Consider the following 24,611-nt stretch of genomic DNA (forward strand, 5'->3'; position numbering starts at 1 on the left):
CCAGTCCTCTCCTCCCCAAAACCACAGAAATATGGCAACCACTCTGTTAAAGCAGCAGTTCTAGGGTTGCTTTGTACAGCAGCAATCCGGCAGTCCCTGTAGCACGGCTGATCCCTGAGCCAACCCACAGGCTCTGCTGGGGAGGGAAATGTCAGCTCTTGTGTGAAAGCAGGTGCAAGGGAGGAGATCTGCAGTGCCGTGGGAAAAACAGACCAAAGCTCATCCTGTGAGTGGGAGAATGCTCCATGACATGAAACAATGATGTCTGAACGCGAACAAGATTTGATCTTGTTCTGTATGTATACATTAATAACATCAAAGACATAACGCACGAGGAATGAAAATCTGCATCGATTCAATGCTTCGTGGTTGCACTCCGTCTTGGAGGAGAAAAAGGGATACAACCCACACTGAACCTGATGGACAAAATCATGCAAGAACAGAGCAAAATACAGTAATAAATTCTGGGATAACTTAACAATGCAACATAGCTACAATCACTTGAATGTTACAAATCACTCACTGAACAAGATCTAGGATTAATGGAGGATAAAATGTTATACTTTGGAAGCAAGGCACTTTGGCAGTGTTTTAGAAGCTAATGATCCTAATGTTTATCTGTAGATGTACTAGATAAATACAAAAGAAAGATTTTTGTTTAATTAAACACTGCACTAATGGATCTGAGTGAAGCCATGTGTACTCTTACAAAAGGAAGGCCTCCAAATAAAGGCAATTTTTGCAGAGAGCAGTCAGCAGCACGGTGCTCACTATGGAGCCTTGCAGCACCCTGGGGTGCAACACTTGGAGGATGAGAAGCAGATAGATCTCATAAAAAAATCGATGGCTACATTGACAGCCATAGGTTTGCAATGGAAAGTGGCTGCGGGGAATTTGAGCTTTTGATGACAATGTCTGCAACTTCTGTGGTTTGGTTCAACTGTATGCAGAGCTTGCTGCTTCGGGGAGTAACGACCTGTACAACTCAATGCACTGCCTGCTTGGAAGGCTTCCGACAAGATAAAAAGAAAAAAAACTGGGGAAGTGAGGAACAAACAGCTTCATGATGAACTAAGAAACTGCTGATAAGCGAAATGGCAGAAAAGCCGGGCTGGCAGAATGCCACTGCGAGCGTTCTCTGCGATGTGCAGGAGTTTTCCTTTCCGTATTGGGGCTGTCAGCCTTAATCGGATCTCCCAGAGCAGCATCACTGTCTGTCCAGGTGAAACTACAAAAAAAGCAATCGTTATCATCATGGAAACAAGCACTCTATGTCAGCCATGGGAGGAGAAGGCGTTTTGTTAAGAAATGACTCCAGAAGTGTTTTGATGTACACAAAGTATGAAAGGTAAAGCCTGTATTTACTAATTTGATATGGGAAGGAGCAGACCAAGAAGGATTTTCTATAATCCTTGAAGGCCCCAGATGTAAAAGAGACCTTTTCCAGGGTAACGTGGGCCCTTTCCGTGACCAAACGTACAAGGATGGTGAGGTGGCCACAAGCCATTTCCATAACTGAAGGCAAAATTTAATTTTCTCAGATCACAGCCTTAATCAAACAGCATTTAATTTCTATGCTTTTTGTCATCTAAGGGATGCATGGGATTTCTGCAAGTGTCAAAGGCTTTTAAGTGACCAGAAGCATGTTCCATCTCAGCGGGGGAAAATTTAAAATGGAGTCAGCTCCAGAGAGACCCCATTGCCAACCAACCAGATTTGTGCAATGTGGAATTAACTTCACCTTGCCACAAGGTATGAAAGAGGAACTTGCCAACTGTCTTTATGTGATAAAATGTAATTTTTGCAGTTACATAATTGGAGAAATGTAGCAGATTTTTGGCGATTTGCTGCAAGAGGGAGTTTCAGCATTTCAGTTCTCTCTAGTTCTGGCTCCATTTCCTCTTAAAAAATGTATGGAAGAGCTGAATTTCATGCAAAAAGCAAAATGACCCTGAATTTAGTAGCGTACATTATAAGATATTCAAAAATAACAGACTGAAATGAAAAATCGCAGTGCACAGTTCTGCCAAGATAATTAACCCATGACCTGATCATCTATGACGCTGCACTGACGAGCTTACTGCTATGCTGTAAATAATGCTGGCATATTTTATTTTCTTTGCAGGCACAAATATTGACAAATTCATCCTCATTAAACTTCTGTGAACTGGGAATTATCCCCACTTCTCAAATGAGGAACAGACTGAGGAACTAAGGCTATCTTTGTAGAGGCATTCATCAGTTTGGGGAGCCTGGGCTGAGATGCTAAATACAGTTTTAAGCCTTCTTCACACACAGAAGTAGAGCTATATTGATCAAACCCACACTGGCAATGTTACTTCCTCTCTCCTCGCCCTTAGCTGAGACTTCTATGTGCAAGAAACGCCCTTTTGCTGAGATGCACCGATTTCCTGAGCAGAATTACTTATGAAAGAAAGAGATTTTTTGCCATTCTAACTAGATCTACTGCAAAGTTTGGCATCCCTTTATATTCCTAACTAGAACTAGCCCAGCAGAAAGAAAGTTCAGATTAAGAATATATACAAATTCTATTCTGAGACAAGCTGTGGTACAGATCTACGGTGCTTTAGCCACATCTCAGGGCCTACTCCCACCTCCACTCACAGCCCATCTCAGGCTATCACATGTTAGTTGCTATCTGTCCAGGCTACCTTAGCTGCAAATGATAGTCCCTATTCTAGTGCTGATACTTTCTGAAAATTAGAAAGGAAATGGTATGATCCAGTATGAATAACTCCTCAGAACTAAGAGTTGCAATGCTGTCCACCACTGGGGCTCCACATGGAACTGGTGAGACCATTCCCTCCATGCAGAATGTGCAGGGAGGACTCGGCCCCTGGTCTCTCCTAAGAAGGAGAGATTGCTATAAGTGTGTGTCAAAAGTTTTGTGAGACAGATTAACTGCCCATGGGGAATAAGGTGAGACTGTGAAATATATGTAATTTTATCACATTTGTGTCCCAGAGGTGAAGAGGTTTTATCTCATCCCACCAATTGTGGTGTTTACCTTGCTCTCAGTTAATGGAAGCTGTATGGATTTTTTATTTCTTTCTTCTCGTGGCAAATGTCAGAACAGTCCAAGTTTAGAAACATTATTATCTGACAGCAGAAACAAAGCACTAACTCAAACCAGCTGCAACAGGTCCTTACTTTGAGTCCTCAGGGTCTCTGACTAAACCATCAGCCCACAGAGTCATTGATTCAGATGACAGATCATGCCCTAAATGAAATCAGTCCTATTGCTGGGAAGGGGCAGGTGTGGAGCCACGACACCCATCACAGGGATGCTATTCTCACCGCTTTGAACAGAGCAGAGCATCCCAGGCTGGGCACATTGCTGGCAGTGCTCAGGGTACACCTGAGGGAAGGCAATTAGCCAGGTAATGCCATTCTGCCTGATGAGCGAGCCCAAGCTGAGGGCATGCTGTCAGTGCTGTGGGTGGGCATGGGGAGGGATGCAGGAGCACCTACTTGGGTTGTTTTCTCATTGTCTTTTCTGGGTATAGTGAAGCCTGCTGTGTGCAGCTGCACAGGGGCAGGTTTCTGCTTTCAGTGCTGTGTGTACAGCACAGGGAAGGATCTGGGCTTGGTAGTTTTATAGAAGAGAAAGGAGAAAATAAACAAAATCAACAAATGGAAATCCTCAGCCAGAAAGGGACATATTGGTTATTTATTTAAAGTGCTGCTGAGGTCTAACGCAAATTTTCAAGAAGCATTCCATTTAGTACTAGCAGAGGTTTATTTAGCCCATGTTTTCTGTTTGTTTTCAATAATTTTTCATAGCAAAACACATTTGCTACCAGTGTTCATGCCTAGCACCTTCGATTGTATATTCCCCAGCACTACCCTGGTTGCTACGGAGACAACAGAGATGCCACAAACAGCAAAGCTCTTCAGGTGTGGAAGAAATGCACAAAGGAGAGAACCGTCCCATGCAAATGAGATCTTCCTGCCCTTGTACACAGGTGTGGAAGACGGGTGAGGGCTATAGGATGTACGATGAGCTGGGCCCTGCTTCTCTCCTTGCTTCCACAGCACCGAGCTGCTTTTCACACTGCACAAAAAGCCACGTACCATATCATTCTAGACTCAATGCCAAGGAACATTTTCTACCTGGATTTGAATAATGTGAATATATTAATTAAAGTTGATAATGGCTGATAATGATTTCCATCAGCAGTAGAATGATGCTATATTTATCATTATCTCTGAGATTCTCATACCTAGCTAATTTATACAGAGAAGACTTGAAGTAACGTGACTTGCCATCTTAACAACTTCTCTGATAACACCTTTAAAGTAACAGAACATTGTTTCCTCAGACAACTGAGTCTGTTTCTTGTTATGTGATGGAAAGCAAAGAGAGCAGATCAAAACCCCAAGGTTTTGCTTTGAGCTGGTTACTCTTCAAAAGGAGTTGATTTTGAGATGCCACAGCATTGGCAAAAATCTATTTGAGAACCATTTAGCATTTGTATTTATTACAGACATAGACTGCAGACACAAGTAGGGCTAAAAGGAAAAGGATATGGAGAGAAGGAGGGCTGGAACTGCCTCTTGGTCCCACCCAACATCCAGCAGGAAATACTTCAGAACCTGGGAGCCCTGCACATGTCTTCCCTGGTCTGAGCAACAGTACTCAAGCAGAGCTCTGTGCACACTCATGGTTTGGGGTTGGTGGCATGCATGGACTTCAGGAAAGCAGCATCTTCCCTCAGGCTGTGCTCAGAGGTCTGTCAGAAGAACTCTTCTTTGGCAGCAAGAAATAAGAAACTTCTTGCAAAAGCAAGAAAGGGTGAAGCAGGAGCAAAGCTGGAAGATGTCTTCAGCAGCTCAGCCTTTGGGTTGGATGGTGACGAATGCCTGGGATCTTCCCTTCAGGAGGAAAAGAGGAGAAGCACTCAAAGCCTCATACTTCTCCAGTGGTGGATCACAAAGGCCTAAAACCCAGTGGGGTAGAATTCATGGTACAGCCCGTGGAGAAGGGAATGTACAGAAATGCATTCAGACACTGCACACAGCCAGGAACTGTGCTCCCATGGCCCTGGAGCTTACAAAAAGCTGAACCACCTCTGACTTTGGAGTTTTTTATTTTATTTTTTTAAATTTTAATACCAAGTCACTGCATATACACCTGCAACTGAAAATTCTAGGGGAAGAAAAAAAAAAAAAGGAAATAAGCATTTGCTGCAAAACACATCCCAGCTATATAATATGCATTCATAAAATATGCAGAACAGATTCACTTTTAGCTAGGGCAAGACTCAGATGCAACTGAGAAACAGAGACCAAAAGAGCTTGCAATACAAAATAGGAAAAAAACATCCTGGAAACTCAGTTCCTCAAAGCTGATGACATCACTGCTCATCATTTCATCAGACCCAGACTCAGAGAACAACAACAGGAATCTTCTTAAATATTTGTTGTTAAGATAAATCTAAAATGATTGTCTAGCACAATGTTAATTACATTGTACAGCAATCAAAACAGAGACGCTGAGTCTAATGAATCCCTACTCTCACCTTTGGAACAGAACTGGAGTGTCTTGTTCACCTCCTTATTAGCACATAAATATTCTAATTAGGAAGCAACTCCAGATGAATAGGATTAGCAATAAGGACATTTTAGACTAGGTACACAAGAGATACTCAAAACTCTCATGTCTTATCTAAGGCTCTCCTGACATTTATAATCATGTAGAAACGCTACATTTACATAGCTCTGCCTAATTAGACATGGTTGCAATTATGTTGTGGGCTTTCTTTTTTTCCTGCCCAAATATGACTTACGCTGTTAAAACAGGAAGCAGGAACTGAATAGAAATTTGGTAAGAAATAAAGGTAATTTCTGTTTTAATTTTTTTTTCTCTCCAATTTGATATTCATGTTACAACCCCACTTTTTAGATCCCAGGCAAGAACTGGCTATTATGGATCTAAGTCCAGAAGTCCAGATCACAGCTGCTTTAAATGTAAAAACGAGCTTTAATCAGCAGCACGTCACGAGCAGGCACTAAAGCAGGCCGAATTCTGCAAAAGGTCACACGTGCACTGCATGGGGTCAGTGGGCTGCTCCTGCTCTTGATGAGAGGAGGAAGCAAAGCTCCTTGAAACTCTCCTCCTGTCTATATCTTTTGTTCTTTTCAGACCGAGTCCCTCTCTCCAGCAAGAAAAAGCTGCAGTCCTGATGGTGCTGAAGGAATTCTGCCCTTCTTCATCTCCAGTAAGATGGTGAGAAGCAGGTAATCCATCAGACTGTATTTTCTGAGCAGCAACTACTGGCATTATTGGGCAGGAAGCTGATAAATGATGTGTACATTGTAGTAACTGAATTTCAATATATTGTCTTTGGTGCCTATAATCACAGATAGAGCTCTTTTACCTTAGCTCAGACATAATTCAAAGTAAGTGCTATGCACACAGTTCAATGCTGAGCTGAACTGTAGACATTTGAACTCAATATTGGTATCAGCAGATATCTGCACGGAGGAGACGGCCATACACACGTTTGAACTGCCAGAATGGGGCTGTTAGGAAGTTTCTAGGGCAAACAGCCACAAATCCATTTCATTGGCTGTTGAAGGTCTAATTCTCCCTGCTCCTAGAGTCGTTGTTTATCAGAAAATCAGCACCTTATTTGACTCGTGTCATGTTTCAAGCTCCACGCAAATGATGCTGGGGCAGTGACAGAGCCCCAGGAAGCTGGGTGTTCTAGTGGCAGAGTTCAGTGGCCCTAAGCACAGCACCATGAAAGAATACTGTTCTTAATAAAGACTCAAGAGGAATAAGAATACACACAAAGAATGCATTGAGAATGTCCTGTATACAGCTTAGCTACTGAGAATGTAGGAGAGGTGGAGAAAAGACAGTTCTGCTTGCGCAGGTGTGCAAAAGCAAGAATTAGTCAATTAAGAAACTGAATTACCTCCTCTTACAAAACTGAAGAGAAGGGTATCATATAGTAAGCCATTCCATGCAAACACACTCAATCCATTCAATGGTTTAACAGGTCAGTAGCATCCACCAAGTCCAGGGTCAACCCAAAGCCTGCTGAAGCCCAACTGCAGTCTTCCAATGAATTTTAAACCACTGAAATGGGCAAATCTGGCATGTTTCTGAATATCTGCATGAAATAAGGGAACTATCTGCTTCTAAAAGGATGTAACAGTATATTCTCTTTGGGTAGGACACCAGCCTGATGCCCACTTTCTTATCAAGCTTTCTAATCAGGACTTGCATCAGTCATGATGGTTGGATCTGAAAGCTCACGATGACAGTCCAAGGAGTTGAAACAAAATCAATAACCGTACAAACACCACTCCCATCCCCTGCTCTACTATCTTTAAGATCAATCAATATGCATAAATGACTAGTGCCAGGCACATCTGCACTAGTCTAGCACATAATCAGCTTTGTCTTGTCTCAGCTTAATATAATTTTCCACCATATTAGCAGCCTTTATGATATCCTGTCTTTCCAAATAGACATAATTCAGAATCACTACATAGCTCAACTGGACTATTACAGTTGCACGCAGACCCACACACACGAACCCACTCTTCGGTGACGCCTCTCCTCACTGCTGTGGTTGAGATTACAGCCACAGCTAAAGGGTTTGCAAGGAGGTGACATCCGAGGCCCCATGCAACTCCTGTCCGTACCTCTGGCAGAACAACACCCGTGTAGGTATGTATAAACATATCCTTAACAGACTGGGAAAAGAAATGAACAAACTCATCAAAAAACACATTGAAGCACCCGTTGAAAATTGCACACACTTTTAACGACTTGGGTGGGGACTGCTATTGCATAAGTTTGTTAAACGTTAATGTCCCTTGTTTTCTGTGAAATTACCAGGGCAATTCTAATGGAGCTGAAGCCTACAGCTGCTCTCTATGATAAAGGGGGAAGTAATTACGAATTCCTCTGGGAAGGCACAGAAAGTCAAAGATCTCCCTCGGAAGCATTACCTGAGGAGCTGCTCGGCAGCGGGCTGTGAGGCACACAGCCGCTCTGCAGAGCTGGGCACGGAGTGAGCAGGATGCCCACGCTGGCAGCCACTGCACCATCAGCTGCCATTCAGTCTGAAGGGACTGAGAGCTGAAGCCTGCAGCAGCCCCCGCCAAGAAGTGTTCCAACAGTCAAGGCAGAGTGTGGAAGTGGCTACTGTGTTCCAAGTTCAGATGATACCACGTCACTTTACGTCTAAATGCTATTGCAGGACGTAAACACCAAACACGGAGCTCAAGGAGCTCATGGCTGAAGTTCTGACAGATGTCTGCATCATGAGGGGATGCTGAAGTACGTGAGCTGTCCCACCTAGAATGGCATTTTCTATGTTTGCTCTGAAACAAATGCCTTCTATTTATTTCCATGGAAACCACAACAGATACAATGTGCACAATAACACTACTGGACGGAGCAAATTCTCAGCCACAAAACACTATTTTTCAACATAGTCACCACCATTAGCTGTGCTTTTTTGCCAGAGATGAACTAGAGTCTGCATGCTGCTGCCCTTGTACAAGTCTGCACCAGCGAAGGTGACTCACTGTCACTGCTGCCACTGCTGAAACTCACCACCCATTGCTTCATTCTGCTCACATCCACTGTTTGTCTCTATAAATGTTCAGCAAGTGTCGAAGAATGTCAGTGGGTGCCTTGTTTTCCACATGGAGGAATTCAGTTCCACACCTTTGCTTTCTATGCACTTCCATGTCAGACACCACTGTGTAGACTGCACATCTGCTGCCATCTGTCACATCACAGCAACATGTAATGGGATATTGGTGGGAAGGTCCAACCTCCACCGTCATCCCACCAACATCCACCTTTGATGCCATGGGCCAACATAATTAAACAGGAAGCATTATTTTTGGAGCAGCCAATATACATTCCTCTGAATCCAGAGCTTAACTCTTGCCAGTCTTGACATGAGAAGTGGAAACAGGGTAAGAATACTGCCTGCAGAAACTCCTGTTGCTGTGCACAAAAGACAGAGTGCTTCAGCCCCTTTGCTAGCTGCAGCACCCCAATGTTCTGGGGGCGCAGAGGGGGTGCACAGCCCCAGCCCAGACCTGGCCTCTCCACGCTACTCTGAGCACAGCCCTGGCACACAGTCATATCACACTTCTGAGATGGTAAAGCAGCTCATTCCAGGTATGGAAAGAGAAGAAACATAAGAAACAAAATCACCTAATGGAACAGACAGGCAGAATTTATTCTGTTGCTGCCTGTGCGTCACTCACAGCAACGTGGTGCAGTGTACTTCAGGCTTGTTTGCTGTGAACAAATATAATTCTTATTTATAATGCAACAAAGGATAAATCAGGTTGCAGGTTTTCTGGTTCTGATAAGTGACTCTCTGATTATTTCTTCAATAAAAGCCATCGTGTCTTTCAGATTACTCTTTCATGTTTCATTCTTGTTTGGAACAGAGAAGTTGCAGAGGAGTCTCTCCGTGCCCTGAGTCACTTTGTTTATTTTCTCATTTACAAAACCCAGGGGCCCACTGGAGAACACTTCAGGGGCACTTATGAACTTCTGAGCGCTGGGTTGAGCTACGTGGACGGGGCTTGGAGTGGAGCATAAGCAACGCACAGCTCTGGGAAGCATCCCCAGTTACCAGGTAATTGCCTCCTGAGAGATGATGATGCGCCAGCAGCAGGCAGGGGGTGTTATTACCATGGATCATGACGTGGCACTCTGCTCGAATAGCAATAATCTGGCTTTCCAAATAAATGGCGAAGCACGATGCTGTTGGGAAGGCTGTCAGTGGCCCCCCAGCACATCAGCATACTCCAGGTGTGGCTGGCTGGGCTGAGAGGGGGTGAGAGATGTTAAATGCAACGTGACCATCTGCTCGGACTTTCTACTTTTAAATTTCTCTTGCAAAAAAAAATCTATCATGTTATTTACTGTGTCTTCTTTCAAGGTATCTCTCACCCTATCATTTAGAAACATAAACTATACTGAGGCTGGGATTTTCTGTGTCAAAGTGTCCCATTGAAATTCAGACACCTCCTTCTCACAGTCTGTGCAATGCTGTGAAGTAAACAGGGCCTGGACCTCGTTGCACAAAATCCCCCAACAAACTGTGTGTTTATGTAATGGTGTACGTATTTAGGGCTGCTCCGGAGAGATACAGCTGGTTAGACTTGAAAATAAGTGCCTGTGTGAAAACACAAACAATAATTTATGGAACTTTAAATGAGTTTTTGCAAGATTTTTTGATGCATCTAGTTATTAACTACGCTGTTTACCCTGTCTTATTTCCTATGGACATTGTAAGAAAACACCAGGTCTGTGCTCCTCTCTCAGCACACCCCGGTGCAGCATCTGGGGTCAGCACAATAATGCAAAATCCATTTCTCAAACCTGTCAGTCAGCCTTTGAAGACGCTGTACTGCAGGCGACGGTCACTCCGAGTTACATTAATAGGTTCTTACGGTGAACAGAGGAATTAGCTCTCAGCAGAACATTCCTAAATACCCTTTTTGATATGGTAGGATGACAGCAGTGGCAGAGACCATACAGAGAGCTGAAAAGGCCTAGGGATGAAAGTGGGTGGAGAACATTACAATGTTTTTTCATCGGAAGTCACCAATGGTGAAACTGTTCCCAGGAAAAGGCATTTGAAATCTTTTACTTGGAATTTATTCTTACACTGCAAAACAGTCTCTTTTTTTAATGGCTTGAGACAACTTTTTAAAAAATTGATCTTTAAAATGCCAAACATCATTTTAGAAGGCCAATATCAATGTGACATTTTTGCTGCTATTAAAATAAAGATCTATTTTTTCTTTTTTTTCCTCCAGATTTTCTTCTGATTGGTAATTACGATTTTTTAGATTCATTATTTTGACCTAATCAAGGGACAGGGAACTCTTGTGGGGCGTTTCATGCCCAATCAGGATCATCTACCATCACAGATGGTTGCTGCTGCTGCAGCAACCTGTGCTGACAAGGATGTAGCTGAGATTTTCTCTAGCTCTCTCTTTCAGGTTGGATATTAGAACTTTTCAGAGCGAGCAGAGATGCAGTGGCACAGCTGCCCATGGAGATGGTGGGGTTATTGTCCCTGGAGGTGTTCAGAAACTGTGGAGATGTGGCACTGAGGGATGTAGTCTGTTGGCACAGTGGGTCGGGGTTGGACTTGGGGATCTCAAAGATCTTTTCCACCCTTAAGGATTTCAGGATTCTATGATTCTCTCCAGCCTGTGTGCTCATAATGTGCCACTGTGACAAAAGCAGTTCCAGGTGGGGCATCAACCAAAGATCCATCCAACATCCTGGGATTTCCCTGGTCTGCAGGCTATTTTAACACTGGTAATGCCAGGTCATGGAATTCAGCTTAGTTATGTCGGTGTGAGCCATAACCAGAGCAGGAATTGCTTTGTAAATAGACAATACATAGAAGCCATGTATTCACTCAGCACTTCTCTAGCCCGTGCTGATGGAAGCTGCTTTGTTTCTAATCCATAGGGCAGATTTTTGGATAGTGAGGAATCCTGGTAATCGTTTAAGTTTTTCTCTTTGTGCTTAAAGATGTATTCATTCAATCCACATCTAGGTGCTGATTTGCAAGCAAATGCTGTTCATTACCTTTTCTGCCAAACATCATGTCTTCTGGTATCAAACATCCAGGGGGAAAAAATGCACATAATTGACAAATCTAATAACGCATTTCCCATCAGACTCCTCTGCATTGCCATGGCCACAAAAAGATGGAATCAGCCAAGATGAAAGCATTTTCAGGGCTGAAGTTTAATGGCTCAAATAATTGCAGAAACGTACACGTCTCCAAAACAAACCACTTCCAGAATAAATAATGTGTTGAGTAGCCTCTCATCTGCTACTTCAGTTCACCTCAGTACAGGCTCTCCTGTGAGCAAAACACATGCAACGTACTGTCGGATGTTTCAGACCCTGCAGATCTGTGCAGCTGGGACAGTTCCCCACTGCTGCAGGTTTGTAGACCTAAACAAAGGAAGACGTATTTCTGCTCCTCTTATCTCTTTGAAATTCACCTTGAGAAGGTGAAGACGGCGCTTTGTAAGTGGGCATTTTTGTTTTGCGCGTTCGCTTGGGTGGTATCAAATCCTCTCCTCAGGAAAGCAAGGATCTACCAGAAAAGTGATACCAATTCTCCAAGAGTTGACCTACAAACCCTGCCTCCCATGCTGAGACAACAGACACCAGCCTGGCCGGTCTACCCTGGCTGAGCATCTGCCCAAAGTTTTATCCATTAAAATGAGATTCTTCCTTTTAAACTGAGTTCCATATTGGTATGGATGTGAAACTGCAATCTATTTATTTTTCATAAAGCTGTATAATTAAGACTGTAAAGGCCAACTTATTGAATGCCTGAATAATATGAGTCACCAGGTTTTATCCAATTAGTTCCCCTTCTAAATTTTAGCCATTAGATATAAGGTCACTCGGTATGTGACCTGTTTACTTTAACTGAAAACTACATTTATTTTTCTAGAGAGTCATTCAAAACAGAAAGCATTTTAAGCATAAGAAATGAACTGCTTGAATAAAACATAATTGTACTGACACATACTCTACTTAATGAGAATTTCTTACAATAAATCCCCACTGATTTTAAAAATTGGAATAAAAGAACAACAAGAAAAAGGAAAATATTTATCCTAAAAAATAGGGGGAAAAAAAGTGAGATTACTGTGACGAGAGAACAATGTCTCACTGCTCTGCAACTACCAGCTCCTGGGTGCTTTAATGTGCAGTTCTGGGGAAAGCAAAACAAGATATTCCAAAGTGTGGTACCTGAGGTTGTTGTGATGACTTGTAGGCAGGCTGGTGATGCTTTGGAAGCATTGAACAAGAACAGTTGTACTCCCCTTCAAAGAGCTATCTTCTGCACCCTTTTTGGATACTAATTAGTACAGAACTTAATGAATTATACAGTATTAATGGTGCAGAATAGCAGACTTCCACATTTGTATCCCCTTTCACACATTCTGGTCTTTTTGGAAAGACCAACAACTACACGCCCCATGATCCTGATGCTACTCCAAAGCTCTGATCAGACGCACTATAGACACCAGATGCACCACTGCTCTAATTCTGCATCACAGAGCACAAAATGGTCTCTCCTTTGTTTATACTGATAACTTTCCACTTAAAAAATACTGTCAGAATACAGGACTCACTTCTGACAGTGAAGTGCCTTTGCAAAAGTTGTCTTTTTCTTATGCTTTGTTAGGAAAAGTCACTGCTGCAGATTGAAGCACCTTGTAAACTCAGTCATCCTTTAGAAAATGTGTCAGAGCTAATATTTTAATAAGAAATGTAGTCAAAGATGCTTATAGGAATGGGTTATGTTGTTAAACAAATACCACAGTAACTAGAAAGAGTTAAGCAAGCCTCTCTTTAAAATGCTAATAACAGACAATGGTCTGTGGATAAGTTAATTAGCGGAGCCAGCTTGTGTTTAATTATTTCACTTGACCTGGTGCAGATTTAGACAATAATCCCTTTAGAGAGGGGAATGGGCTGCTGGAAAATATGTGATGTATCAGAGAAAAAAAGTTTAAATCTGCCTGAGCTGAGCAGGTAGGCTTCTATCTAAAATTGCAAAGATACACTAGTCTCTACTGTACGACAAGCTCAAATGGAAAATGAAATGCAGGTCTGAACCAGAGAGATTATGCTAAGGACCTGGTGAGCTTTCCACTCCGATACTTAATTTTTTTTTCTCTTCCCATTCAGCTGGGATTTTACTATTGAATAATGTATAAACCAACCCACTGTAGAAAGAGGTGGGATTTTATGAGCAACTTGAAACAAGTGCAACCAGACTGTACCAGAACTCTGAGAACATACTAAAATGTGTGTGAAGAAAGAAAAGGGTCTGTAGGCCGATTAGTATACGTGGAATTTTCATACAGGAGAGGCTCTGAAGATTTCCACATTTAAAAAGAAAAGAAACCAGACCTGATTAAGTTGGGTGTCAATCCTATTCTTCCTCAGACTCTATAATCAAACTCAATTAAACTCAAAAGTTGTTTTATCAGAGTAGGTCAACCCCAAATCATGTAGCCTTTCAGTTTGATAACAGCTCTTCAGCAGCGTGCCCATATATGAATAAGAAGTCATTACAGTTTAGAAAGTGAATCAGCACAGTCTCCTGCAGAAGCTGTAGCATCCTCATGCCAGCAATACCTGAAGGAAGCCAGGTGGATACAAGAGCATAAGCCAAATGAAAGAAAGAAAAAAAATAAAAAGAAATCAAAACCAAAACTGAACTGGGAGCTACTTTGGCAGTAAATAACTTCATACGCCATGTATGAGTGTCAGTCAAAGGGTAAAACTCATTCTAGGTGGAATTCTCTCTATGGGAGATGTAAACTGGTTGTAGGTTACGTTCTTGCACTTGTTCTGTTTGTTCTGTGGCTGGAGCATCCTCCTGCCTGTATGTTCAGACAGAACACAGTGTACAGGGACCTCAGACGAAAAACCTCACAGAGCAACTAGACTGATGAAAGCAGCATTGTTGTTCCATTTGGTTCTCTTTATTAAAAATGTAACGTGATGGGGAATTAAATGCTGGGACAAGCGCAAGACAACTGCAAGCCATTTGTCAGGTGCTCATTCCAGACAAAAGTGCTATGGGGCTGAGGTGACATCCCCATGAGCACCTCTGACAGCCACAGGCCATAAAGCTTCTCATCATAGGATCGTTGATCGTAGATGAAACCCCTTCAGCTACTGCAAGTGTGAAACCAATCCCTGAAACTGTTGGCATGGCCAAAAAATGATGGGTCCTTCCTCATCCCTCACAAACCACTGTGATGTTCTCATCTCTTGAAGGACAGGAGCCAGCTGGGGAAGCCAGTGTGCCCCAATCATGAATAGGGCACTTCAGCAAAGCCAACAGCAACAGAAAGAACTGCTGGAGGTGAGTTCAAAATCAGCGTTAATAAAATGTTAGAGCAGAGAGGATTTGTAGGACTGGCAACATATTGGCCATGACTGTCTGTATCCCAAGGAATTCAGGTGCACAGCTGAAATAGCATGAAGAGCATAAGGTTTCATGGAAACCATCAGCTTGAGCAGCTCCTTTAATCAAACAGGCACTGTTTGGCTGCACTATTGCAGGATGTGCAAACTGCTCCTTCCCCAAAAGCAGAGGTGTGAGGGATGGAATGACAGCTAACAGTCAGGGGCCAGCAATGCAGGCTATCATGAAGTGTGCTCTGCCTGTCTAGGCACCATGATTAACTTGTGTTCTCTGTCCTACTGCCTTCATTAGTGTTTATCTTTGTTTGGCAATGTTATTAACTTCCTAAAACCCCAGTGACAACAGAGACATTACTTTTAAAGTACGAGGTGGAAAGCAGTGTGGAGAGGAAACCAGAGCTAAGCTGAGCTCCTGCTTACACAAATCCACATCCACACTGTGCCAGCAGATCAGCACCATTTGTCCTGATCATGTGTGCAGCTGATCATTCTGCATGTGTGTCCTGATCATTCTGCAGCTGAATTTTTTGTATTTTTTAATTTTTTTTTTTGAATTAAATACAATGGCTATTTTCCTCTTTGGTCATTGGGCTTCCTCAGTTTCCAACCTATTCACGAGCATTTTTTTTTTTTTGAAAGCTTTTACTCTTTAAAAGTTCCTACCATCATCTCCAAAACCCCGTCTTTTTTTTTTTTTTTTTTTTTTTTAGTGTGATACTTGCTCATGTTTTTATCCTCCAGGCCCTCAACTTCACCAGTTTCACAGTTCTACCTAGCTAGCAGTACCACCAAACTATCAGTTTTATAATCAAGGAAATCCAATCAAAAATATTAAGACATGAATCAATGCTGGGCTAAAAGCGTGCAAAGCAGACCCAAGCCCTTTCCATCTGCTAACTTCCACTAAGTCAAATTACTACGAGTGGCCCTCCACTAGGCACACAATACATTTCCAAAGGCACTAAATGGTGTTAACAAAATGAACCTTCTTCACTGATGAATGGGAGTGCTCCTTTCCATAATTTGCTGAAAAAGGTCATCCTTGCCTGTAATGAGAAAATGAAATGCATGCTGGAGTGATGGAGCAAGCTCAAATTAGTCCTATATATGATACAGAAACATAAAGCAGAATCAAGCATAAATCTACTGGCTAAATTCAGCTTATGGCTAATCAGCTCTTTCTTTGACAGGATATGCTGCTGTAGAAATGGGATAATTTTATAACTGAATAATTTAACCAGCTTTATCTTTAAGTGATAATTTCAGGCATATTAATACATAAAGCCTTATTATTTATATTTTTTTATTACATGGACCTAAAAATCTACACTGTATCAAGAATAGCACAGCATTCAGTGATAAGGGACATTTATCAGTGGCTTTCATCCACCAGAATGTCTACGTGCTTCACCCATCCCTGCGATGAAATGTGGCCTGTGTGGCTTCTCAGGAGCAAACACAGGCAAAACACCTTCAGTGCCTGCAAGTCTGGAAGCCAGCTATGGGGGTTTGTGGTCCAAGTTCATAGAAATGGGTTGTCCGGCCAGAGAAAAGCTTCCTGGTGCAGCAAGCAAGGCTCTGTCTTACCCGCTTGCTGCAGTTGGTGTATTGGGTGGTTGGAAGGGACAAACCCTACTTAGAAATGTTGTATTTGGGCAATCTCAAACCAGTGGGATGCTGCCTGTGGAATATTCCACAAAGGACAAATTGTAGCAACCAAAATGCTATTAAATGAATTCCCATCACCTTGTTCACTCTCAGTCAACATCTGAAATAAAGTCAACAGGGAAATTTTGAAAAGGTACAAGCAATGACCTGGAGATATCATGGAGTCATTTAGGTTGGAAAGACTGCTAGGATCACATAGTCCAACCATCCTACCATGCCACTAAATGACATCTACTCTTTTCTTGAATGTGTCCAGGGACCCCCCATGCTGATGCCTGACTGCTGTTTCCTAGAAGAAATAGTTCCTACAGATGGTGAAACCAATCATCCTTTGTAGGGGCAGGGTACCACAATTTTTCTTCTCTTTAACATAATGTTTCAGAATTCTGCTCTAACACAAATGTGTATTTGCCCTAAGGCTACAGTGTTGGAAAAGAAATCAACAGTCTGTACCAACAAAAAGAACTTTCCCTCTTCCCCATCCAAATCCTGCCGCTTCATCCATAAATAAAATAAGGCACTAACTCAGTTCCTGGCAAGAGCTCCCTTTTATCTTCCGCTCACTTAAGGAAGGCTAGCAACATCACATTTTCGGAAAGCCAAGTGTAGTAATCATAGAATTGGATTTCATGTATTTTTAAAAACATTTGCAGCAGCAGAGCTCCGATCACTTTTAAAAGAAGTATAAACATCCAGAAATTCTGAGGAAGCAGCACAGAGCTCCTGACTGCCTTCATTCCTTTAGCACCAGACGAACACACTGGGAAGGGTCTCCTTTCAAAGGAAGGCTCAGAAAGTTAGCAACATTATGCTACAAGCACCGCCGAGCTGAAGCACTTATTATCTCAAATAAGCCTGGATGACATTTGAGATATCTCGACGTTTACTGGCCTGCCAACAAAACATGGAATCAACCAGCCCCTTTTCTCTCATATCTTTTTCTTCCTTTTCTCTTTTCCTTGCTTGCTTGAAGTCTGTGTTCATAAAATATTTAATGGGAGCTCTTTAGAGATGATGTTGCATGTTCTATAGCCCCAGTGCAGGTCTGCGGTGCTACTGGAACAGATATTCTGCCCCCAGAGAAATCAGAAGAGCTGACGGAGCTGCATCACTGGACTGGGAGCTCACAGGTGGCTGCCAGACCCCAGCATGAGCAGGGATGGGCAAACAGAGCAAACACACAGAACAGCTCTGGTCCCTTTGCCATTGATACAAGGAGAAATGCTTCTTTCCAGAACTGAAAAGAGCAATACCGATGTTCTGACTGTTTCTGAGCCCCAGCTGGGGACAGCCAACCCTTTTTTACCTCTTGTTTTCTTCTGAGTGGAGAAAAAAAAGAGCAATGACGTCTGGAGTTCAGATAAACCGCTCAATTGAGCTATCACTGGGTTAGCAGTTCCTTATAGCACCACCCATTTCTGCAGCAGCCTGCCATAAATTAAAGAAAATAACATGGTTCCCTCCACCGCTGAACTTTGTTACAACCTGTTCATCTCCTATGTTCACAGCTGTCCCTTTTAATTTTGTACTCCAATCATGATTTCATCTCTCCCCCCTAAGTTTCCTAAATCAGCTACAAATGTAATACATTTTCTTGACATTTCCTGTATTCGAGCAAGTATCTGCTTTTAACATTCTCATCTCAACCCGGTTGCTTGAATGTACATTTGAACCTCTGGCATACACTAAATCCCTATCATTTTCCCTATTAGTTCAGAGGTAGACATTTCTTTGTTCCACCTTTGGCATTTTTCACCCTCAGGTATCCGGGAGCTTAAATGAGACTATTGCCAACCTGTCCTCCTTTAATAATTTTTATGAAGTGCAGTCCAATTATCTTTATCTTCCTTGGGGATCCATTCAGTGGTAATGAGCGGATGGACACAGAGCATTGTAACCGTATTTACATTCAGATGAATGGGAACCAGGTAAGATAAATTTAAAGCCATCAATATTTTAATACCTCAGCTATACTGCATGTCAGACACATTTAGAGGGATCAGCACAATTTTAGAGGCTGAGTTTTTAATTTCCTCCCTTGGTTTGTGGAAATGAGGGTTTAGAAACAGCAGTAAACAACACAAATTTGTCTTTAAGTAGGATTCTTGTAGGTTAACAGAAACACGTCTCACAACACAAAGCAAGACAGAAAGCTCAGTCCAGCCTCTTGGACATTTCCTGAATTGAACATAATGGAAGAAACCAATAAATAACAAACCCCTAAGTGGAGATGCTGAGAGCACTAGGCTAGAGAGCACACAGAAGAGATGCTGAGCTAGAAACACCAGCTTTGAAGCAACCTTTCTCCCTTTTGAAAAACAAAGGTTGGATCTGGAATATGGAGCCGTTCCTCCGAAAGCACACAGCTCTGACAGTTACTTTCACATCTGCTTCAAGGCACCTCTGCACTGCAGTAGCAAAGTGGAAGGATTGGACTGAGACTGCAAGCTTGGTTGTCTTTCAACACAGCTTAAAATAACTGTTATAGGCCCTGATAAACGTGTCAATAAGCATTTGGAGAAACAACTGGTATCCAGGGAATTTATCTTGGCTGTAGTAGTTTCAGCTGAATAGGTCAGATTTGTTAACATTTTAATTTACACAAAGCTGCATTCCAAATACTGCTCTTCGGCTCCTTTTCCTAATAACAAGAAAATGTCAGTAGCTAAACCAAATTTACTCCTAATAGCTTGCTCAAGATTTGACGAAAAACAAACAAAAACAAAAAACCAATCTGCGATACAGTCATGGGAGATCTTAGACACATTTTTCAATTTAGACCTAATATAATTTGATGTTAATAAAATAGAAACCTTCCGTTGATTCCAGATGTAAGCCTGAAAGGCAGCAGAGAGCACTGGGAACGAGCATGCCCCATAGCTGCAGGGCAGCCCCAGGACTGTGCCCACAGCAGCTTGTTCTACTCGTCCCCACTGTCCCTTGCTCACCCTGCTATCAGCTGTGGGATGCTCAGCACCAGATTTCCATACACAAAGTGCCACCTTGTTGTCATTTCCCAGACCTGGTGCAACAGGGGACGAACATGAAGCATACGGTTACCTTGTAAGTTTTAATATCTTTCAGATGCAAGGAGATAAATCTGAAAAAATATCATCATTGTGGCTTACCCTTTCCCCTATTTATCACCTGCCACTTTTTTTCCAGCTGATTTCCTGAGATTAAAACCTCTCAACCTGCTATCACAATCCATGCCTCTAAAATTAATATAAACCTACGACCTTTCTTTATCTGTAAAGCCCTACATTAAAGTGCTTGCCCCTGCTGATGTCAGGGGGACAATAAATGTTCTGTCATTCCCATACAGCCATTTTTCTGCCAGAACTCAGATTCTTCCTCCTGGTCTCCTGCTGCTGTCCTCTCGAGGGCCACCCCCATTGCTCTGTACCCTTCATGCACCCCCGAAGCCACAAAGCAACCCTAAGCAGCCAAGGAAAGAGGCACGAGTCATTGAGTTCTCTGTGCTGATGTAAGTGAAGTTTGTGAAGATTGTTCACTGATGCTGATGAACGCTTATTTACACATTAATGATGTGCACAGCAATGCACAACAGCCATCACCTGTCACAGCACTGCAGTAGGGTTGATGGGGCTGATCTGGCAGGAAATAAATGCCCAACGTGCTGGAGGGTGTCATCTCTCCAGGCTGGTGTCAGCAGCAGGGCACCCTTGTGCACTCACTCAGTCCCTGCTATCAGTTGTGAGAGAGGAAAGGAGAGAATGGAAGAACGAACCCAATTTCTGATCCCTTCTCTCAGAAATGTACCCGACACTCTCAAAAAAATGGATTTTGACAGACTTCTTGTCTGTGGGGACTGCCTGAACTCAAACACCTGAGCTGAAGGCTATACAAGGCTACATTGCCTGCATCAGCATACTATCAGTGGCGATCCCTTCAATGAACAAATGACCCTCCTATCACTTGCAAGTTGACAAAAAAAAACCCTCCCAATTGTGGTGGACAGGTGACCCTCCAGAAAGCATACAATCCAAGTGGGAAAAAAAAAGGCAGAATTTAAGTTCTCCCTTCACTTCACACCCACAGACTGATGCCTCCTCCTTCACGGTCACTCCAACCCACCACTGATGCTATGCTGATTTTTGTTAAATGTTTAATATTCAATGCTTTCTCCTTGAGTTATGCTCAGAATCAAAGAAGGCAGAGCTATAAGAATCATACTACATAGCTCATACTAACAGAGCATGTTTCTGTCCTTTGAAATGATATTTTTTCTATATTTGGAGAAGCCGTACCTTGTAAAATGCCAAGAAGATGAGGTATTAAAAACAGAGTTGCACACAAAACCAAAATCACAAGGTTGATAACACACACCAGAAGACATTTTCCTAATCTGGAAATGATACAAGAATGCCATCATGAAACATGCCAAGTGTGTGGAATACAGGCTGTGTAACTGCTTCCAAAGATAATATAAAGAGAGTTAAGCAAGATAGGTCTAGAAAGGGCTATAGACATATACCACTTTATCTTTTCCATGACAGAAGGAGGATAAATGCCAATTTATTCATCTCCCTGTTCCTTCTGGATTTTCTACATCTTTGAGTGGTGCACTGTTACACGAGGTAAATACCAGACCCTGAGTTGGAAGACTCTCCCAGAGTTTCATCGGCCACTATGGATTAAGACAACCAAAGCCACCACGCACCACAGTCACTGCAGAAGCAAAGACCGTGAACTCCACACTGCAACTCCAACTTCTGTAGGGTTTGAATTCAAGATACAACTGGGAACTCGGTGTGGCGGTGTTCAAACTCACCTCCCTGTCGAGGCCAGCAGCCACGGTGACGATATCTCCTGTCTCACTGTTAATGGTGAACATGTTCTGCGATGGGCTCTGGGGGGTCTGAGTCACGATTCGATATCTCACCATCCCGTTTGCCGTGGTGCTGTCATCAGCGTCATTCGCAGTCACTGTCATCACGTAGGTACCTTGGAACAAGAGAAGACAAAATGTCAGGATTATCTCGTTGCACAGCAGATTGCAGTCCCATAGACTCAGGGGTGTGCGTTTTACTCAGAAATGCAGGGAGACCACGTCCCATTTCAGTCTAGACAAGGTGAGGGATACAAAAATAGCAACAGTGCTGAGACTAGATGATCTGCAAGGAGACTGATTACATGTAGCTGATATACAGAAAGAAGGTACATGGGGATATCAATGATTAACTTCTAATTCTTTCAGTGATTGTGAGTCTTAGGGCAGCATTTTTTTTTTTTTTTGTCCTGCAATTTCATATAGATTCTCCTAGGAGATTTTTTTCCATCTACCAATCATTGCATTCACAGGCATTCAAAAGTATTTCCAGAGTTAAACAGCAAAATGCCTGTTAAGAGTTCTCAGCAGCTTCAGAAGGACCCCATCAACATACAGGACCCCACCAATAGGCCCAGTGTAGCAAACAACCTTCTGCTGCCTCCTGTTTGGGAGAAACGTCCATCCTTCTAGCTCCTTCCAGAGAAAAAAACCATTTCTGCTGAGCAAATGGAACAGCTGCTGCCCAGCAGGATGGAAAATCAATGATTTGGTATGTGTGGCCAGTGATGTATTGAATCATTGGTTTGTTTCTTGCTAATCATCAGTGTCTTCATTTGCCTTGCAAAAAAAAAATCATCCCTACTTTCTAGATACAGTTGGGAGTGCGCTGATGCACTGACAGACTCATTATCACTGGAGTTTGGCAGCAGGGTGTTTTGTTAAAGTGGGAAATTGTAATTATGAGGGTAAAAGATGTTACTTGATTGGATGGACTCCTGCAGCTGCATGGTCCTGTGACCCCCCAGAGCTCATAGGGCCCAGCTTTACACTTGTTATGTTGGTTGGAGAGAAAGACTGAAAGGGCAGATGCATGCTGCTTGCAAAAAGCAATCTGCAACAGTGTATGAATCTAACATGTGAGACCTGGAGAGGAGGAGTGGGAGGCAAAGAGAGACAGAGAAACCAGACATAGCCTTGTTTAATGACCATCAGAAACAAACAGCATCAATAGAGAGATGGAATTTACCACGTGAACACTGCTCATTTGAGAGCCCTAAACAGGATGCGACATGTTATGAGCGTGTCAAACTCGAGGAGATGCAAAGTTGTCCCAACAAGAACTTGGGCTCAAGACACAGCTATGTGTTTTGCAACAACAAGCCGAGCTCTTTCAGCTCTGATAGACGTGAGCCACTGGCAAACTGGAGGCTGTACAGCTACATCAGTATCGCATCATGTCTGATCTAACAAGCCCAGCTTGGTCACAAAATTAACCAGTTTCCAGCTTAGGGAGAGCCCAAAGAGCTAGGGAGCTTGTATCTGTTTGCAAGAGAATTAAAAGAGCTACCCCATGCTGTAAATCAGCAGCTCTAATCAATGGCTGCAGCACACTCGAATCTGTAGCCTAGTCAGCTGTCCTGAAGACATTCAGCATGAGAGTAACCTCCCAGCATCTTCCCCCAGTCTGGGAAAACAACGCTTTTCAGCATTAGCAAGAAGTGGCTTCCTAAGTTTGTGTTTTAGCAATGTGGAAAATTCTTTGCTGAACTTTTTCCATCCGGCTCTATCAGGGCTCTTTTTGTTCTCCGTGGTAGTACATATCCCTGAGAGTTTTTTTTACTTCAATAAGAATTATAGATTAAAAAATAAATGAATGTGTAAGGCACATTCTAATGATGAATACATTCTATCTTTCTGCACTAATCCTGATTCACATTTGTGAAATGAAAACAAACTATTCAACATCTTTAGTATTATCCCAATCAACAAACTTCGGGAGACGGAAGGAACACTGAATTGAAACAAGGCTGTGCAAGCAAAGGATTTTCTCTTTTCTCCTTTCTCTTCAAGCATTCTTTTCTTTTGCTCTTTTGCAAAACCAGTTATCATGAGCCAACTGATACAAATAAAAAAGCCATTCCTTAGATAGGTACAGGCGAAATGTACAGGAGAAATTTAAATAGGAAATATGCTGAATGAAGAGATGTTTGATTTGAGATCTATGTTATCTTAATGCATTCTATACAGAAAATATCTCTGAACAGAATGTCAAAACCTGGGGCTAATGGAAGCAGAAGTGGAAGAGGAAAACACAATCTATTTTAGGACATATGCAGTCTTGGGATGTACTCCAGACAACAGGTGGTATCTTGTGATTCTGTTCTAGTGCATCTCAGGAAGAAAAGTTATTGGTTTTTTGGGGTTCAGTTGAATACACCCCAGTGTTCTGGAAGGATCTCTCAGTCTGCACCGCAGTTTCCAAAACAAACCAGGACACGAGGGAGGTGGTGGGTTCCCAACCTGGCAGAGGGGGTGCAGCGGTGGTGGACATGGGGTGACCTGATGGTAGCTCTGCTATGAATGAGGCACACGTACACACATTGGGTGTCCTTCACTCTTTCCCTGACCTTTTCTGCCATGCTGCATTTTGACCACTGGATCGAGCACATCTGCTCCAAAACAAATGAGTCTTTCAGCAGCATTTGACCTACATCTCCATAAAGGGAGAAGAGACTGGACAAATGTCTCTAAAGTCATGAGCGGAGCACCAGGGAGCTGTATTTCAAGTGGCAATCTGCTTCCTCTCCATCTCATTTCTTTAATTTCCCTTATGAAACTCAACCACAGAGAAAATAAAGAGAGGAACTTGGCATTAATTACTAACTTGTAACTTAATAAAGCATCCTCTGCAAAGGGCCCTGCATGGCTGCAGCACTCTGCAGCACATGATGGAAATACAGCAGGTCTTCCTTCCCCAGCTCTCCGCTGCCCCCCGGGGCGAGTTGTCTGGCCACAGTCTGCTGGAAACCAGTTGCAATTGACTCCTTTCTTTCTGCAGACTGTGTGGCGGCTGGGAAGAGTTGATCCATCCATTCAGGTTCCTGCACGCAGGCATTTCCCACCTGGCTGTGCTGACCCAAG

The 24,611-nt window shown here is 42.8% G+C and overlaps 1 protein-coding gene across 1 annotated transcript in view; it reads right to left on the reverse strand.

The window, feature by feature from the left end:
* The window catches only part of CDH4 (cadherin 4), a 412,843-nt gene that overhangs the window by 47,040 nt on the left and 341,192 nt on the right, over positions 1-24,611 (reverse strand). The window contains exon 7 of the mRNA XM_042832267.1: positions 21,471-21,643. Coding sequence (XP_042688201.1) covers positions 21,471-21,643 — 173 coding nt within the window. The remainder of the gene's footprint in view (positions 1-21,470; positions 21,644-24,611) is intronic.

The sequence above is a fragment of the Centrocercus urophasianus genome, unplaced genomic scaffold (genome assembly GCF_019232065.1).
Source record: "Centrocercus urophasianus isolate 14NV4802_14NV808 unplaced genomic scaffold, USGS_Curo_1.0 seq_38, whole genome shotgun sequence".
Classification (NCBI taxonomy): Eukaryota; Metazoa; Chordata; class Aves; order Galliformes; family Phasianidae; genus Centrocercus; species Centrocercus urophasianus.